At 40.8% G+C, this 18,438-nt stretch overlaps 1 protein-coding gene and 1 pseudogene across 1 annotated transcript; both read left to right on the top strand.

Moving 5' to 3' along the window:
* The first annotated feature begins 1,231 nt into the window (after nt 1-1,231).
* LOC104165660 lies at nt 1,232-3,285 on the top strand (annotated as a pseudogene).
* Nucleotides 3,286-7,394: 4,109 nt separating this feature from the next.
* On the top strand, nt 7,395-16,923 carry LOC104165659 (zinc finger CCCH domain-containing protein 11A-like). Its single transcript, XM_009705339.1, has 16 exons — nt 7,395-7,467; nt 7,665-7,784; nt 8,563-8,686; nt 9,133-9,336; nt 9,674-9,790; nt 10,327-10,404; nt 10,849-10,959; nt 11,686-11,748; nt 12,009-12,104; nt 12,318-12,383; nt 12,910-13,410; nt 14,049-14,122; nt 14,811-15,135; nt 15,445-15,614; nt 16,037-16,104; nt 16,659-16,923. Exons 1-16 carry the CDS (start codon nt 7,414-7,416, stop codon nt 16,921-16,923), a joined length of 2,436 nt encoding a protein of 811 aa, XP_009703641.1. The 5' UTR covers nt 7,395-7,413.
* The last annotated feature ends 1,515 nt before the right edge of the window (nt 16,924-18,438 follow it).

Genomic DNA, 18,438 nt, shown 5'->3' with positions numbered 1-18,438 from the left:
CCCGTCCGCGTCCCGGTGGTCTCCCAGGAAACGGAGTCCTTGGGCAGGCCTGGAGAGGTTCGGTTGGGCAAACTGGAGATCCCAGTGCAGGTGCTTTATGAGTATATGTTATTTTCAGTTAAAACCTTGTGCCTTCTTTTTGTAGCAGTGCATATAAGGGGCGTGCTGTAATGTAGTCATCTGACAAATTGTTCCTCTGTTCCCCAAAGGAACTGCCTTCAGGATCTGACTAACTCTGGATGCACCCGGTTGTCATCTTAATTTCTCCTTTAGGTTGTTTAAAACAATCCAATTGGTTGATGTTTGGTTTTGTTTCTTAAGAATTGGGTCTAAGAGGTTTCTGTTTTGTTACATTGATATTTATAATGAAAACTCAAAAGTGATTTTTACTGTTGCAGGGTTCAATATGCGGAGCCTACAGATTGTTCCTGGTGCTTTGGGGTGTATGCAGCACAGAGATTGAGCTCTGGGCCATACTTTCAAAATAGAACAGTGTGTTATTTGATTGTAAAAAAGGAGATCTCCTGAGGGTAGGGGATTTTGAAATTGTATCAGAACCACCACTGTGGCACATGGTTGAATTGGACACACATTAAACTGATCAGGATGAACAGATAGGCTGAATTTGTTGCTAGATGACCGAGTGTTTCAGGAGGAAAGCTAGTCTAGAGAAAGCTTCCTCTTGCTGTCGCTTCTCATCTAAAATGGCACCCTTCCAAATGGCTGCTTCCAGGGGAAATGGACTCTTTTTGAGAGTTAGTAAAACATTTTAGTGAGGGACGTGAATTGTCATAGTAAATTGCTACCAGGCCCCAGTGTTGATTTCAGAAATAGGAGAAGAATTGGTGTCTTTTATTTAAGTATGCCTGTCTCACCTGAGCTTTGATGTAGCAGCTTTAGCAGTACCCTTACTTTAGAATTAATTCTTGATGCCCATTCAGATGCTGAGGAGGAAAAACTGATGGACAGAGTGATAGAGGAGAGCCGCCTGCTAAAAATATAGGAAAGAAGTGGTGATGCATTAAGGGAAAACCACTACATTAAAAATTGGTGCTATCTAAAAATTTGTTAAGGATTTAGGACCTGTGGGTACTGCTACACCTGTGTGTGCTGCAGTCATGCCTGTTGCCACTGAGCAAGATGGAAAGAGCTTCCTTATTGAATGGAGTGTGTTAAAGCATTCGCTGTTGCCTGGAAGAAGAGCCAAGACTTTCATTGTGTGGAACTTCAGATCTATGGTTTCCCTGGTGTGCCATATCCAAAACCAAAAAAAAAGTCAGCTGTGGCACGCCAAGTACTCATCTGGGGACACTGACTCTTTGGTGACATCTCCAAGCAGAGCGTTGTGTACATTGGGCCATGGCTAACAGCCAGGGCTCACAGCTGTAAGTACTGTAACAGAGGGAGAATGTGCTTGTAATGTGTCTGTGTCGGCCATCTCCCCAGACAGCGGTTTTAGCAGTGGGAGTTCGACGTATGTTCCCAGCTCTTGCATCAGCAGTGACGATGTGGCAGAGCCAGCTGGCTGGTTTTTCAACTGGAAGAGGAGAAGGAGTGGATTGCAAATGTGCCCGGGTAAATGAGAGCTGTCAGAGATTTGCCATAGATGTGGGTTGTCCTGGTGCAGCCGTTGCAGCTGCAGCAATAGTGGATTCTGGAGAAGATAGAGGGAGTTTTCTTCACGAAAGCAGTTTTTGTCAAAAGCCTTTTGATGCCAGAAATTAGGACAAACACATCCGTTGCCTGGAACTTCTCAGTTGACCTGCAGTATACCTGGCACCCTCCTTGCAATGTTTAAAAAGTGTGTTGGGCAGGGCAGGGCCTCGCCTTGGGACTTCCGTGTTGCGGCAACGCTTGCAGACCATGCGCCCTGCACTCTGAGCCAGAGCCTAAATGTGATGGTGCTGTTGGTAACCTCAGGCTCGGGAAGCACTTCTGGATTTTTCTACTGCTCCACATGAATTTTTTCCCCCATGAAGGTGATGTATTGAGCTATTTCTTTTCAACGGATAGGGTTAGAGCCAGTTGTGGTTTAACATCTCCAGACTTGGGTGTTCCTGTTCCATCTTTGCCTACCGAGCAGGTGCTTGCTAGGAGAAAAGGACATGAATCTTGACCATGGGACTCAGACTCTTAACTACATACTGCTGTGAAGGAACTCAGATATGAGAATGCACTTAAAAAACAGATAAACACAGCTTTTATAAAATTGATTCTGAAGACACTTTTTTTCAAGGCCAGCTTATTAGAAGTTCGTACAGATTGTGGCACTAGACAGTCAGTTCCCATCTGTAACATGTGACTGTACAGCATTGCAGAAGAAACATTTTTGTGGCTTTGGAGAAAGCACAACATAAAAATATGCATTTAACTGTTGATACAGAATCACAAATACGTGGACCCTGAACGAACCATGGACTACTTGACAGTGATGGCCCACTGGATATCTTTTGATACACTGCGCCAGCAGAAGTCCCCTTTTAGAAAACAAGCAGCTCCCTCCCACTGGCTTTGCTAAAACTTCTGCAGTAGGAAACGTCCTACAAGAACAAAGTTACCAAACTGATGTGTGGCTTTCCCTTAATCCCCTCACTGCTGGCTTTCCAGCTTCCAACAGCACTGCCGATGTTGTGCAGTGCTGGCTAGGTGTGCGGTGCTAGCGGTGTGCTAGGTGCCAGCTGCCATTTTTAATATATATTTTAAAATGAATGATTCAGGCCTTTGAGCACAGGAGCACTGAGAACAGGTTAGCAGGTACTTAAGAGATTTACTTCTTCATTCTGCTAAGGTCCATCAAATTCTTCAGGAACTCCAGCATTCCAACCATCTTCCACAGGATCACTTGAAGCAGGAAATAGCTGCTCAGTGAGCCTCTGTCTACCTTTTATATGTTAAAGTGACTTTAAAATGACAGAAGGTGGAGCAGCATTCTCCTGGAAGGGAGAATGGGGCTATTCTCAGCTCATTCCAGTGGTCCCAGATATCTGATGGGTGCAAGATTCTTGGCCTGCAGGTGGAAGCCAGTGGGGAACCGCAGTTGTTAGTCGGTGCTGCCATCGATCACGTCCTTCTGGCTTTGCAGAGCATGTGGAAACACTTTCAAATCCTAGGTGTCACTGTTACGCTGGGACTGGGAGATGGGTGAAATATCTTGGGCTTGAAACTGATTTTCTACAGAGTGGTGTGCTCAGATCTGAACGCTTTGTCTTGGCCACTTTAGTAGATCCCTGCTGTAAAGCTTGCTTTGAAGAATTCCTTTTCCTGTGTCTTGATGGGTCAAGCTAAAGACAAATCTGCATTGAAGCAGTGTCTGATCTGATGGGTGCTTCAGTTCCAGGTTATTCTTTGACAGTTACAGAAACACCAGGCCAATCAGCCCTTTCAGGAACAGATTGAGTTGCCTCTCATCTTAAGGAAGAATGTCCTCATTTAGGTCCCTTAAGTGGCACATCTTCAAATAGAGTTGCTCCAGCCAGCAAGGGCAGCTGTGCCTCAAGGTTGTGGCAACTCGCAGCTCTGGCTCTCGGAGATAATGATGATGAAGGGTGACCCCGACTCAATGGCAGAGGAAGCAGAGACAATCATCTGCTTTAACCTTTGCCTTCTTGGCTGTCTGCCTTGCAGTCTTTGCTCTGAGGGGGTCCTGAGTGCTGTAACCCCCAGTCTCAGAACGTGCCTCCAGTCCATGTTTAGACAGTATTTAACAGCTAGAATTGACTAAAACACATGTAAAGAGTAGAAATTATGACTCTTCTGCTTCAGCTTTGGACAACTTAGCTTTAGATTTTCATACAGAGAGTGAGGTATGTTAGCAAGAGGTTGTGCGCTTCAGACAACGTGAAGATGTGTGATTTATACGCACGTTATGACACACTTTGTATGTAATTTGTAACACGTAGCACAAGCTGCACTTCTGGCCTACGGAGTGTGCAAATGAGCAGGGAAATTGGGAGCTCCTGTTTTACAGCTGGGGTAACGTTGACCAATTGAAAAGGGGGGTTAGAGCATGTAGTTCTGGTGCTTTTCCTTCCTTGTTATCTGACTGCCCTGATAAGCAAGGGTGTTAATCATCTTTAATATTTTCATAAGAAATTAAAGGCACAAAGTAGCCCAGCAAGAGAGACTAAGTGAAATACTTTGTGCTTTATAACCAAAAAGTAGCCACAGGTAGGTGCAATCTCTCATGCATGTTAGAGCACACACAAAAAAATTGTTCCCTTACTACTGTTCAGTGCAGGACAAAGGCAGGTCAGCAAGCTGGAAGGTTAGACCAGGGAATAGGACTGTTTCTTCAGTACCAAGGAAGAGAAGCTTGTAAAACAAAGCAGACAGATTTTCATTGTATTATTTTATCTTCCCTTAGCAAAGGTAAAGTTTATGGCACTTGTTGGCATGTTTTTCCTGATCTGTAATAATTTTTTTTTTTTTAACAAAATGAATTCAAATTCTCTTGATACCAAAACTTTACTAGAGTTCTGGAGAAAAAAAGGAGTGTTTAAAATTCTCATGAACTTCCATTAGAGATGTGCTGAGTGCACCAGAGTTACTCATTTTTATTCAAGTGTTCAGGGGTTAGTTCAGCTGATTCTGTTTAGCACTCAGATTGCCACGTTAACTGATACTAGTTTAAAACAAAAAGTTTCTGAGTTAACCTTTTTTGGAATGAAAGGACTTTTATGGAGTTTAGAACTTTGAGTTTTTTCGGGGGGGGGGGTGTTCTTTGTTTTAAAGTTTTGCTTTTTTCCCATTCCTTAAATGAGATCCATTCAAATTCTGAACAGCTCTTGAAGTCTACTCAGGAGTATGGAAGGCAACAAGCGAAGTGCTGAGCTGCTTGGGCATTCAAAAGAGCTAAATATAAAGGGATTTTTTTTTTTTTTTTCCCCGTGGTGGATATAGTAATGTTGCATTATACAGGTGTCTCTTACTTCCTCGGGAAAAGAAATGCCGCATTCTAGATGGTGAATTCCTTCTGATTTGTATTTGAATGCCTCTGCTCAGCAAAGCAGTAGTCCTTAATTGCCATCTATTTAAGTGTCGGCTTGTGCAAACTGAAGAAATTATGCTTGAAATTTAACTATCAATGGTATTGGTAACACATTTGGAAAAATGTTTCTTGTCCAACTCCTAGGAGAAGGAGCACCAGTAATTTTTAGAAGTAGATGCATAGGAATCTGTATGACACAAAGTCTGTTTTTGAAGGTGCTAAAGGTCAAAAGTGAATAGTCCCATCCATACTGAAGAAGGGAAGAAAACCTTGCACTTAACTACTGTTTTTATTCGCTTTGTCAAGCAGTCAAAAACCAATAACTAATATGAGAACCCAACTTTTCCTCTCTTTATTTTAGATTTGGGAAAATTCCCTGCCAAAAAAAAAATCCTGGAAAATTCACTAGTGTTTGTGTGAGTAAAAGGTTCCAACCTTTTATTGTTAATTTGTAAGAACTATTTCATTCGGTTTTGACCAAAAGAGTCAGAAATACTTTGCACAGAAACGTGCAGCATTTTAATGAAAGGGGTCAAAATCACTTAAATTTGAACTTTATCTGGTCTGGTTGCAGGTTTTATGGCATTTAGTATCTTTTAAAAAAAAGAAGAATCAAAGGATCTGACTTCACATCAAAAAAAACCAAACCAAAACAAAAAACCAAAAAACCCAAAACCAAAACCAACTGCTTGTGGCTAAATAAAATCAGTTTCAGCTCTGGTGGCATCAAAAAATCATCAGCTGTTGAATTGGACCTAAGCCATCTGTTCAAACCTTCCGTGATCATGCAGCAATGGATAATGTTGGATATATGGATTAGGGAACAGCATGTGATGGCGAACTTGTAGTATTTGCTCTGATGTAAAAAGAAAACAAATTTTTTCCTAAAATCAAAGTAGTTCAAAATTCTTGGTATCATGCAGCCATGCCACTTGCAAAGTGAGCATTTCCCTGCCTCTCAAAGCTTGCTGCATCCTTGATCTGCTGTCTTCCTGCTGTTAATTGATTGCAACTCTACGTGTCTGATCAGGGCTAAAAGTTGTTCTCGGTACAGATATCATACAACATATACTGTGCACGCTTGTGTGTATAGATATGTTTATACTGTATGCATGTACATATGTATGCATATTTGTGTGCTGGCCCCAAAATCACTCATGTTATAAAACATCAGCCTTGAAGGCATATTCATCAAAATATTATGTAGATCTTTCATTTTTGCCAGTTCCCTCAAAAGGAGAGACTTTTTATGCAGTCTTATGTGGCAAATGGCCAAAAATTCTAATTTTTACTATCACTCTTGCTGACTTCATTATCACTCACTCTTGGTGTGTGTATAAACACATATGTGTATGTATATACATATTTTTGTATTTATACGCACAAGTATGTTTTTGCTGTACAGGTAATAAAGATGGGGGAAGGTTTTTGTGTTTTCTTAATAGGTGAAGAAATCTTGAAGACCAGAAATTGCAACTTACTGAATTTTAAATTTAAAAAAAAAAAAAAATCTGTCCGGCTGTGGAAGATGGATCCTCATTTTTGCAGCCTCTTTGAATCCCAAGTTCATCTTTAAATACGCTGGGGTTTTTTTGTTTGGGTTTTTTTTTTTGTGTTTTTTGGTTTTGTTTTTTTTTTTTTGAAGAGCTAACTAACCCTGGCTGTCTCCAGTCTGACAGTATTCAAATGGACTTGCTTCCTCCATTAGTTGTAAGATGTTTAAAAGCACATCCTATGTTTGAATTGTGGATGAGAGGTTCCCTTGGCAATGTGAGGAGGAAAATTCTTTCTACCCCTTTATTATTAATTCACGGATTCAGTGTTGGTTCGGCCTACAGGAGAAGTTAACTGGAAGTCTTTGAAGATCAATATGTTTGCTGAAGTTGTCCAGGTATGTGAACTTGAAGATCCATGGTGACTGGAAAATGATGTTTAATATGTCAGTTGTATTTTATAGAAATTATTAGTACCTACAGTTAATCATTGACTGATAACTCAAATGTATGACCAATTTTTTAAGAAGTGGCTCGCTTGTTGGGCTTACAGCCGCATGCAGTAGTTGATATGCTCCAAGGCATATAACTATTACTGAGGACACAAAAGAGAACGCTTGCTGACAAAACCCATGGAGTTTTACAGAAATTTGACTTAGTATTGGGGTAGTTTTTGTGACCAGCTGATTTCAAGACATTGTCTTGAAATGTCAAGAAACTCAAGAGACTAATTTGATAAACAGAAAACAGCTGTAAAAATGCTTATTACTTAATTGTTTTTCACTTATTGATACCTTTATTTAGGGTTACTTTTAAAAAGAAGATTTCACTGATCAAGCCAGTAGAAGACTTTCAGTCCAAGAAAGAGTGAAGCCAGCTTTTGTCAAGACTGGAGGAAGTCTCTGTTGAGCTTGTTCTAATAATTTGTCCATTATGTCTAACCAAGGAGATGACTGCTACTTCTATTTCTATTCCACATGTACCAAGGTATGCTTGGGTTTCTTTTGCTTTGGGGTTTGGTTTTTTTCATTTTTAAGAGAGGAACAGGAACAGTGGGAGGAGACACATGGATTTCTGTTAACTTAATAAGCAGTTAGATTCTACTTCCAGTTCTAATAGCATGGAATTATTTTTTAGGCTGTACTGTTTTATTTTCCTTTTTGTTGATTTCCTTTTTGTTACAGGGAGACAGCTGTTCCTTCCGCCACTGTGAAGCTGCTCTGGGAAATGAAACAGTCTGCACACTCTGGCAGGATGGTCGCTGTTTCAGGAATATCTGCAGATTCAGACACATGGAAATCGATGTGAGTGTTTACCTAAAGATATATTCTCAAACTAAATCACTGAAAACATTTTTCATTGCAGTAGGTGGACTGAATGTGCTTTTACATGATAGATTTACTTGCTTTAAAATTATATTGGTTTCTATTACTAGGAGGAGGATGGGAGGAAGTTGGGGAAAGAAAAATCAATTTCTTGGTTATATCTCAGCAAGACATTTTTGTATTAGGTGCTAACATTATTTTCTTAACAGAGGCAAAAGCAACCTCTTTGATCAGACTGTGTAAATGTGCTGGAGCAGGATGGTAGTAAACAGCCTGCAGTGGTCTCCTGAGGCTGGGTTTGATAATGACCTGTCAGGTCTCTTGTGTCCTGGATTTCTTCAGATAACATTGTTCTGACTGCTTGGAATAGTACTGGATGGGGAGAGAAAAGATGGGAAGAACTAGGATTCTGAAACATAAATTCAGATAGATTTAACCTAGGCAATTTAAGACATTTTTCCTTCTGAATAATCCTGGTATTTTGCACTTTTTATTAGTTTAACCCACCCTGAATTGATATGTGAGAGTGCCTGTCTTCTCAAACTGAATGACAGGAAAGCTGGGTAATATGTAGTTGTTACAACTTACGCAAACTTTGTGAATATGCCCTGAAATACTTTTAGTGATAAATTGACCTTTCGAATGATGTTTCAGCACTGCACTGCAATATTCCTGTCTCTGGTATGATGTGAAACTATGTCTATTTGCTAATCTAAGGTGGGTGTTACTATGGGCTTTTATTTCTTTCTGTCTTCAGAAAAAACGTAGTGAGATTCCCTGCTACTGGGAGAATCAGCCAGTAGGCTGCCAGAAGTCCAACTGTGCTTTTCATCACACGAAAGGACGATATGTTGATGGACTTTTCTTACCACCAAGCAAAAGTGAGTTTCTTAGGTCCGTTTTCTTTAAGTACTAAATAATTAATTCTGACTGTTACTTATGAGTGGCTACAATACAGTAGAAGACATCAAGTAACTGTTCATTTGTGAGTGCAGGTAGAAGTCTGGAGTCACAGACTCTCAGCTAACCAGAATGTAATTCTGGTATTTAATTTTTCCTTTCATGCTCAGCTTCTCTATGCTTTGTGTGATTTTTGCCTTTCAGTTTGCTTTCCTCTCATTTAATCCTTTCTGGATGGTATGGTGGTGAGATTTATGTGTTAAGGGAAGCCATTGTTCATAGTGTAACCAGGGGTGGGGAATAAGAAACTGTAAATTCAGCAGCCAGGTGAATTATCTACCTTATCTACCATGTCTGTGCAGTGAGGGCAACATTGGAGTCAAAGTTTTAAATGAACGAATTACAGATAATCCTCCTCTTCCTCTAGCTACGCTTCCAAGTCCACCTGAGTCTGCAGAAGACGATGTGAAAATGGCTCAGATGTCACTGCAGCAAAACAAACTTTCTGTCCAGTCAAATCCCTCTCCACAGCTGAGGGGGGTGATGAAAGTGGAAAACTCTGACAATGTTCCAAGTCCTACGCATCCTCCAGTTGTTATCAACGCTGCAGATGATGATGAAGATGATGATGGTGAGCGTTTTTTACTTATTGAAGACATTTCTACTGTAAATGACTGTATAAATCACAGAATACCTGAATTATGTAGCGGTTAAAGCTACAGACACGAGTCTGGAGTACTACATATTTTTTTTCCCAGTGTAGCTCTTTTACTTACATGAATTTTTCAAGTCAGTACAGCTGTTTAAAAAAACAAAATCCTTCTATAAACAATTGTTTGTGTTTATAGTTATGAATACAAACAGAATATGAACCACAGACTGACATGTCATTGTATGAGCTACATAAACATGAAAAATCTTGTCTAATGCCTGCTCCATAGCTGAATAGGTTTATTTTTGCCTTTCAGACCAGCTTTCTGAAGAAGGAGATGAAACTAAAACACCTGTCCAGCAACCAGTGACTGAAGCCCATAACGGATTGCGGATAATTTCCACTAGGAAATCCAATGCTAATACAAAGCAAGGTATTCTAACAGCTGTAGTAGGATGGGCTGGAAGGAGAATTTAACAATTAACTCAAAAGCATTGTGTTCTAAAAATACAGTAGAACATAGGGTAGCTGGATGGGGTCAGTCATTTCCATGAGCTCGTTCCTATGTAATAATGTCCTATGTCCCTAGAGTCAGACAGGTGAACTCCTGCTTGTTTACTTTTTAGAACGAAATAGAGGCAGAGAGTGGAGTTTAAACGCCTGCAAACGTGTCCTTTCAAACATTGTGGAAAACCATGTCTAATGATAGAGGACTCTCATATCATGTAGATGGATTAAAATGCTTAAAACTATAGATTTTACCCTGTAGGATGGGAGGAGAGGTGAAGAAAAGTGCCAATTGCTTACCAAAATACCATCCATTCTATGGCTTTTTTTTACTTGTAGGGAGTGTTGACAGGGTTTATTTGACATACTTTGGAAAGGTTCTGTGCTGTAAGAAGCTTGAGGATCTGTGCTCTTCAGCATGTGCCTTTAAGTCTAGTTTCATTAACCGTTTTGTGTTTTCAGATGATAATTTAAATTTTGGAATAAAAACACTTGAAGAAATCAAATTAAAGAAACTAAAGGAAAAAACAAAAAAACAAGGCGGTGAGTTAGTATCCCCTACTTTCTTATCCTTCTGCGTTTTGTTCTTTTTTTTTTTTTTTTTAATCCTCATGGTGTTACCTGGATAGCTGGCTATGCATTAGTGACTACAATTGTTTGCAAAATAAAGGAAATTTTTTACACTATTGGGTTCAGACTGGGAGGTGATTGTAGTGGATAGCTGCCTGAAGGACAGACTTCCATGTTTAGCTGGGGGCCTTGAGCTGCTTTGGCATGCAACCCATTTTCTTCAACAGCTGGTATTCTAGATTGGAATTCCAAGGGCAAATCAGAGGGAAATTGCTCATCTCTCTTATCTATGTGCACTGCTCATTGTATGTTTGACAGTAATGAAGAACTAATGTTTTTGGTCTTCATGATAGTTCTGTTTTGTTTAGTTTTGGTTTTTTTCCTAAATATCCTTGTTTTGCTTGCTCTGATCAGAAGGCCCTTCAGGAGTTTCTGTTCATCCGCTCCAATCTCGGCCTGTTCCCGTGCCAGAAAAGGAAAATGTACGGACCGTAGTCAGAACTGTGACTCTGTCTACAAAGCAAGGTAATAGTGAATACTGTTGTTTCCATTTCATGGCTCCTAAACCGAAAGGTTAAGTAATATTTAAGATAATTCAGCTATGTTAATCTGCTCATGCTGCCTTTCCTAATTAGAACCATGCTTTTATGCTCAAAGGCCCTGTTTGTTTTGGAAAGATTTGGCATTTGTAAGTGCTCAATTTGTTGTATTGCAGTAAAAGATCAAGAAGTGTTTTTTATCAGCCTGACAGTAAGCCATAGCTAATCATATATTGTCACCATCCTACAGACTCTTAAATGTGCTTAATTTGACTTTCATATTCCTGAAGTTGAGTGAGAGTTGTGAATGAGCTAATGTGTTGGCAGCGTGTGACGGAATTAGTGTTTGGGTTAAGTGCAGGAGCAGCAGAGAGAGAGGCTAATGTCAAAACAAGTGTCAGTATGCAAATAAGGGGATAACTGAAAAACAGGGGAATAATGGAAGACCTATAGAAGATAGTATTATACAAATAGCTGTGTTTTGAGGCACTGAAGAGGCTGACAGTGGCAGTTGCAGACAGTAGTGTGATATGAGTCTGTGTATAAATTCCTTTCAGAGGCAAAAAACATGTAGGACTACTTCTACTCATAGTCACTCATTTATGTGGTTTGGCTACCAAGAGAATGTCTGTTCTGGGGACATGGGCTAGAAGGACAATGCTTTTACTGGCTCCTGGTTTCTGCGAACTAAAGAGATTAGTCTTTGTTTTAGGGGAGGAGCCTGTGATTCAACTGAATCTTGCCGAGAGACTGGGAAAACGGAAAACCTCCATAGGTAAGAGCTTTTTGTGACCTGTTGTTTGGGTGCCCTCTTCTAAACATGACTATATTTAAGGGTATTTTTGCTGTGTGTAGGAGGAAAATATGTTTTGGTGGAGATCCATATTGACTGCAGAAATGGCAAATTTTGTTAGCAACTGAAAGGCAAATATAAGAAAATATACCTGGAAGAATTGAAGTTTGTGGCTAACTATTCTAAAATCCACCTCCGTGGAAATGTTCTTGAAGTATTTCTTGTTTTCTCTCTTTCTCAAGCTGGTAAAAGTACCCTTCCGCTAAAGCGCAACCTTGCTGAAAGGCTGGGGAAGAAGGTAGAGATTCTGGAGAATGCTGACAAAGCACCAAAGAGAGGTACAACTACTAAACAGACATCTCGATTTGATGCACAGATTTTCTATTTAGGTTTTCTGTTTATCCTTCCTTGTAGTGGTTCTTTTTGCATGTTGGTCGAGGGCTCAAGGTAACTTTGAATCCCAGTGGAATGATCTCCTATCTCCTTCTGAAATGTGAACACAAAATTGAGATTTTTGCAGTCTCCCTAACTTTTTCTGTTCTGTCTTGTAGTTCAAGTCCCTAAGTCTCTGAAGGAGAGGCTAGGATTGCCCTCTGAGCAGACCAGTACAGAGACAGGTAATAACAGTATATTAAATATGCCTTCCCCTTTTTTCTTGCCACGAACTTCCATACAGCCCTAAAAGTTAATTTAAAAAAACCCTGCCTGATTCCTCTTACTTGAGTGCTGAAGTTGTCCTGATGGCCACTGTTAGAGACCTGGCTCTAGGTATGCGTGTGTGTTTTCCACTTGTGCCTCATCAAGGTTTCATGCTCCTGCTGTGAACCGTCCAAAGCTGCGGTATGCTTATGCACAAGTAGAATAGAACCACTGCCAGGAGCAGTAGTTTGAGATGCTAACAGAGAGACACGTCTGAGAAAGTAACAAAATAACATAGACTAATGTTTTTTGTGTCGCAGCTCTCTCTGGAGAGGACTGATTTTCGAAATACAGTGGCTTAAAGGAGGAGGAGAATATTAACATGTGTTCCTGGGAACCCTCAAACCTAGTTTTCTTTAGTACTGTGACAGATTTTGGAGACTTTAAATATTCTTGGACTCTCTTTAAATGTTGGTGCTTCTGGTTTTTTTTTCATGATCACAGAGAAGGCTGCTAAGCCAACAGGAGAAATCCATGTGAAAACACTGGAGGAAATTCGTCTTGAGAGAGCTAATAAGAGAGGAGCAGAACCTCAAGCTAAACCCCAGACTGAAGGACATTGTAAAACAGAAGATCCCAGCTTGGGGGCAAGACTTTCCCCTGCAGTTCGCATCAAAACTTTCTCAGGAGCCCTGGCTGGAAAAAAACACAAGCGATTGGAAGAAGAGAAGCAAAAACCAGAAGAGTTTCCTACCAAGACAAAAGTTGAGAGTGAGCCCAAGAAGCAGAGCATACTTTCTCCATCTGTGCTCACCAAAGTGCAGCTGGCAGAGCTGACAGGTAAAGCCAAGCCAGCGGGAGAAGTACGTATTAAAACCTTGGAAGAAATCAAGCAGGAGAAAGCTCTGCGGATGCAGCAGAGTGGAGAAAACGTGCCAGCTCCACCAGCACAACCTGAACCTGCCCGGACAGGGAGGAGGTTGTTACGGATCACAAAACTAATAGGTAATAAGGTGATTTGGTACCTGCCCTGGTGAAGTGCTTCCCCTATCAAGCAAATTCAGTTTGCTCAGGATTCACTTTGCTTTTTCCTTCTGTGTATGCTAGAGGATAAAAGAGGCTACAAAGTCAAAAGGCAAGAAAGTGCCAGAATGTGCAACCATATTATTTTCCATGAATTACATGATAGTTTTCTGTATTTCCCATTGGAAAACTCATTCATCGAAGAATTTTGTGGTCTAATTTCTCTTTTCTGTTTTTTCTGCCATCTGCTTGTGGTGTGGGATCTTCCCTGTGCTGAATCCAAGTTTACGTTCCTCTTTGGCATACGTGTGGTTTAACTTAGTTATTGATGCATATGTGTTTGCAGAGCGTGCATCAACTTCTTAATGTGAGGGCCAGTTTTTGTCAAAAATGACAGAGCATTAAAGATCTCATCAGTAAGATTATATAAGTATAAGCCATATAAAAAGAGAGAGTGTGATTGTGGGAAAGAGAGCTTGAATGCTGCATGGATTGCTTACTGTAGTCTTTCTCTCTTGTCCCATTATTAGACATGAGGAAATAAACGCACCAAGGAAACAGAGGTAACCGGGTTTCTTTACTTCTGCTGTTTACAAATATTTTTTTTGGTTGTTTTAAAGCACCTGGAAGGGAAGAAAAGAAGATAGTGGAATTGAGCAAACCTTCTCCCAAAGCTGTGTCTGCACCTGCAGAGGTGAGTCCTTTGTGAAGACATACATATATTCATACAATTTCTGATAAATTTTGTCATATTTTGTTTGTAACTTGGTGTATGCTCCCAGTTTGAGTGTGTTCCTACCTTTCCACATTTGGTAAGCACTGCAATGAAGCTGTAAGTCCTATCACTTTTAATAGCATTTCCAGACAACATTGTAATCTCCAAGCTTTGAATTAATCTGATTATACTTGACAATGAGTAAGAAACCCTATTAGCACAAGGTAAAGTCTGCGAGGTTAATATGGAGGGAATGTTTTTGTTCTCAGTGGCTTTATCTGTTAGACTTAAAGGGTATCTTAAAATCCTGAGATAAGTATTGTAATAGAAAAGGCTAGAGCTTTGTGTTAAAGGAAATCATTCTGTCAGTGAATGCTATATGTATGACTTTCTCCTGCTTAAAAATAATGTAATAGATTACAGCTAGAGTCTTCTGCTCTATTTAAGAAGCTTGCTGTGTTGGGAATTGCAGGCTTTTGAAACAGTATGTCCATAGCAAAGCATGGATCTTGTTACAGGCAACACTTTATGGAAAAAATGTCAGATCTGAATGGTATTAACGTGCTCTGTTCCACATGGAGCCATTTTGGAGGGATTGCCACTTAGATTTTCTTAATGAAATCTCCATAGATTTTTGTCCTCTTAGTCCTCTTGTGTTTCTTTCTAGCCCTCTGATCAGAGTGCAACTAATTCTAAAGTTCAAGTGAAGAGCCTTGAAGAGATAATGAGGGAGAAGCAGCAACTGAAACAACACCAAGAAGACAAGCTTCAGAAGGAAGCAGCCGCTGTGCCATCTCCTGTTGAAAAAACAATCAAGGATAAAACTCCAGCATCAGGGAGTCCTGAATCCACCGTGGTTTCAGGGTCAGCTTACCCACTTGCAAAGAGGATGTTGGCGAAATCTCCAGAAGATGCGGTTGAAAGCCCAGTAAAGGATGCTGCTGTATCACCAGGGAAACAGGCAGTTCAACTTCTGGAGCGGAAAGCTAAAAGTAAGTGTTGACTATATGCTAAAGAGTTACTTTAGGTCGTGTTTTGAAAGAAAGGCAGAAGATGACAATTTTCACTTTGTAACTCTGGCTCCTTTTTGTAAATTCTTTCCTCCTTTTTATGGCTTGTTGGTAACAGAGTTTACTATTTGGAAAATACTGCCAAGAGTCTGGGAAATGGCAGTGTAATTGTGCTGGCCAAATATATTTAACTAGAAGGATTATGGGACTGTTAAGAGAGAACTTGCTTGTTTGTTTGTTTTTCCTAAGGCAGAGTAAGACTGTATCAGTTTTCTCTTCCTTTTACTCTAGCCAAATCTAAGGTATGCCTGAAGCCTTCAGATGGGAAAGCCACCTGCCCCACAAAGCAGACACTGAAACGTAAGGCAGCTGAGAGTCATCCCTCTGCCGTGGCAGCTGTGAAACCATTGAGTACCGCTGGTGGTGATATGAAGGAGCCTTCTGCTAAAAAAGCAGCTGTGGTAAGGACAGTGGCTGAGGCAGTAGTGGGTCCCTAGTAAAATTTGTGCCCAAGTTTTACCCTCCTCTTGGAGAAAAGGTGGAAAACTGAAGTGTTCTACAGGTCTCTGTTCCCTTTTAAATCCAGAAGTCATCTACAGGATGGTTGTAGTACCTTTCTGCTTTTTATTAGATGAATGGCAGCATTTACATAATACTCCACTATGATTTCTCTGTAGTGTGAAGGATTTTGTCCATTAATGCTGTGTTCTTAAAGACACAAGATCATCAGTAAACTTCAAGTGAATGCTGACTTTTCTTCAGGAGTGCCCTGGTCCTCTATTTTGGTTGAGGCTCAGCAATGCCAGAGGAGAAGCAGCAGAGGAGGAATCTACTAAGAAGTCTTTTACCTGTTTATCATGAAAACTGTCTTGTTTCTTCCTAGGCCATTGTTCCTGCTTTGCCAGAGGACAGCCTGGTCTCCATACCTGGGAGAGAAAAACACAAAGCCAGGTAACAACCACGACTTGTTCTTTTTCTTGATCAGTGTGTCTTTCAGGTGAAACATAAGTTTTTTTCACATGTGGAAAAATTAGAATTTTGAGATAATTAATGCCAAAATCCAACAAAGGAACCATTCACCTGAAATAATTTTCTAGCAGTTGGCAGGAACACTTATTTAGGTTCTTATCTTAAAATGCTGCAAGTTGGTACAGCTTTTCAGTGACTTCTTGGGTTTTCTGAATGCCTGAAGAGATTGACTTCTTAACCTTTTTACAATCAAATTATTAAAGGTGACAAAGTGTCTCTGGCTACAAAAATTGAACCTTCTTTGCCATGCTCCAGATGCTGTATCTTCACGGATAAATCCCCAAACTGAAAAATGTGCCTGCTGATACATTGGGCTCTAAAAGTAGCCCCAGGTTAATTGAATAATAGTCCCTGTGTAAGGTTGAGGTGTAGGAGGGATTGATTAACTACAGTTTTAAGAGCTAGTTTGCAGAAAACATGTCTGTGGTTAAGGAATGTCATACACTGAATTGCCCTCTCTCTTTTGTTCTTCCAAGTCCTGAACTGCATATTGGAAGCCAGGCAGACTCTGTGGCACAGTCAGAGGTCTCGACCTCAACTTCAGCTTCTTCACAAGCAGCGGTAAAGACACGCCGGTTGAGCTCCACGGGGGCTGGGAAAGCACCCTTATCTGTAGAAGATGACTTTGAGAAGCTTATTTGGGAAATCTCAGGAGGCAAACTGGAAGCAGAAATTGACCTGGACCCAGGGAAGGACGAGGATGACCTCCTTCTGGAACTTTCTGAAATGATTGACAGCTGAACTACATAGTCTTAAGGTTTTAAAAAAAAAAAAAAAAAAAATTAAAACTCTATATTTTGTTGGATACCCGGATGTGATCCTTTTTCTAGCTGAGGCTTTGCAATGAGTCTTAAAGCACAGTTAAACTGGTAGAAATTGGCAGTATCTGCACTCAGTTGTCCTAAATTTCCCTGCTGGTCAGAGTCAAGGTCCTGTGCATCCATTCTGTAACTGTCGGTGGCTACCTTCAACATTAAGAAGACAAAGCACTTGTTTATTTTGGGACAGAGAGATGCCGATCTACAAACTGTGGTGGTTGTGAACTGATCTACTGATTCAGTGATGCTCTGAAGGTTTAAACTTAAAGCTTCTTCCTTCCTCTGCCCTTGGCAAAATTCAACGTTCAGCGTGTTTCAAAGCTTTGGTATTCTGATTTCTTGGACAGTTGATATGTAAAGCTTGGAGTTACTATGTCAACTCTTGAGTTTTATTTATGTATGCTATCATTTTGACTTTAATCTTTTAGGGTAACTTAATGAAAATGTCGGGGTGGGAGGGAGCAGAAGAACTACTCTAGTATTTTGGACCAAACTTGCTGCCAAGGGTGGTGGTTGGGGTCAGTCCATCCAGCCTTACTTTGAATTATCAGGGACGATATATCAGTGTGAAAAGCAGCAGCTGTACAGTACAGCCAGAATACCCCCCTCCCGTTTTGTTGTGCTGTACCAAAGCCTGCGGGGGTTTGGTGCTTTTTTGCTGATGTGAATAGTATTCAGGGGTGGGTAGTCAAGATTCTTCTCATAGTCTGCAGTAAGTCGGTAAACTAAGAATTGGTTTAAGTGCCTCTTGGTTCCAAGAACTGCTCCCCTGAGCTGCTGGCTCGTCTTCCGCTGGGAAGCGGTGGCTGCTTGGACTCATGTTCAGACACTGTCAGCTTTGTCTGACCTCCTGCCGACCGCAGCGCCCACGCAAGGGCGAGCGTGTGCCCGAGCCAGCGATCTTGGAACCTGGTACTGCTACAAGACCAACCACGCTCTCCCTTTTGGGCATGCCCTGGGGATCTTCCCTTTGGTCTCCCCTGCGTCCTCGCCCCACCGCTGAGGCTTGAGCTCTGTCTGGAAGTACGCGCTGGAAGTTATTGGTCTGCCTCGGGTGTCTACATGCAGTGTGAATTTGTGACCCTGAAAAAAATAGCTGAGACTGGGGTGTATTGTTTACCCTGCCACCAGTGATCATTTTCCCTAGCAGATACATTTTGAATTATTTTCTTAAATTTTTGAAGAACTATAGTCTCTTCCTACTATGATTTATGAAGCTGTAGGGGCCCTCAGGCATTTGCTGCTGGCAGAGGAAAAATCAGTTGTTTGAGTTGATTGTAAATACTTTCTCTTTTGAAGAAAACACTTGTGTGCTTTGATAATCCACTGTGATGTCTTAGTTCCTAGAGGAAAGGTTTGAAACCAAAATGTAGAAAACTGCTGTTCGGGCTCCAGAAGGGTCACCCAGCCCCAAGCTACCGACCCTTTATCCTGCTGA

The sequence above is a fragment of the Cariama cristata genome, unplaced genomic scaffold, assembly GCF_000690535.1.
Source record: "Cariama cristata isolate BGI_N322 unplaced genomic scaffold, ASM69053v1 scaffold29978, whole genome shotgun sequence".
Lineage (NCBI taxonomy): Eukaryota > Metazoa > Chordata > Aves > Cariamiformes > Cariamidae > Cariama > Cariama cristata.
The sequence above is the reverse complement of the archived record's forward strand: the minus strand, read 5'-3'. Positions and strand labels throughout refer to the sequence as shown.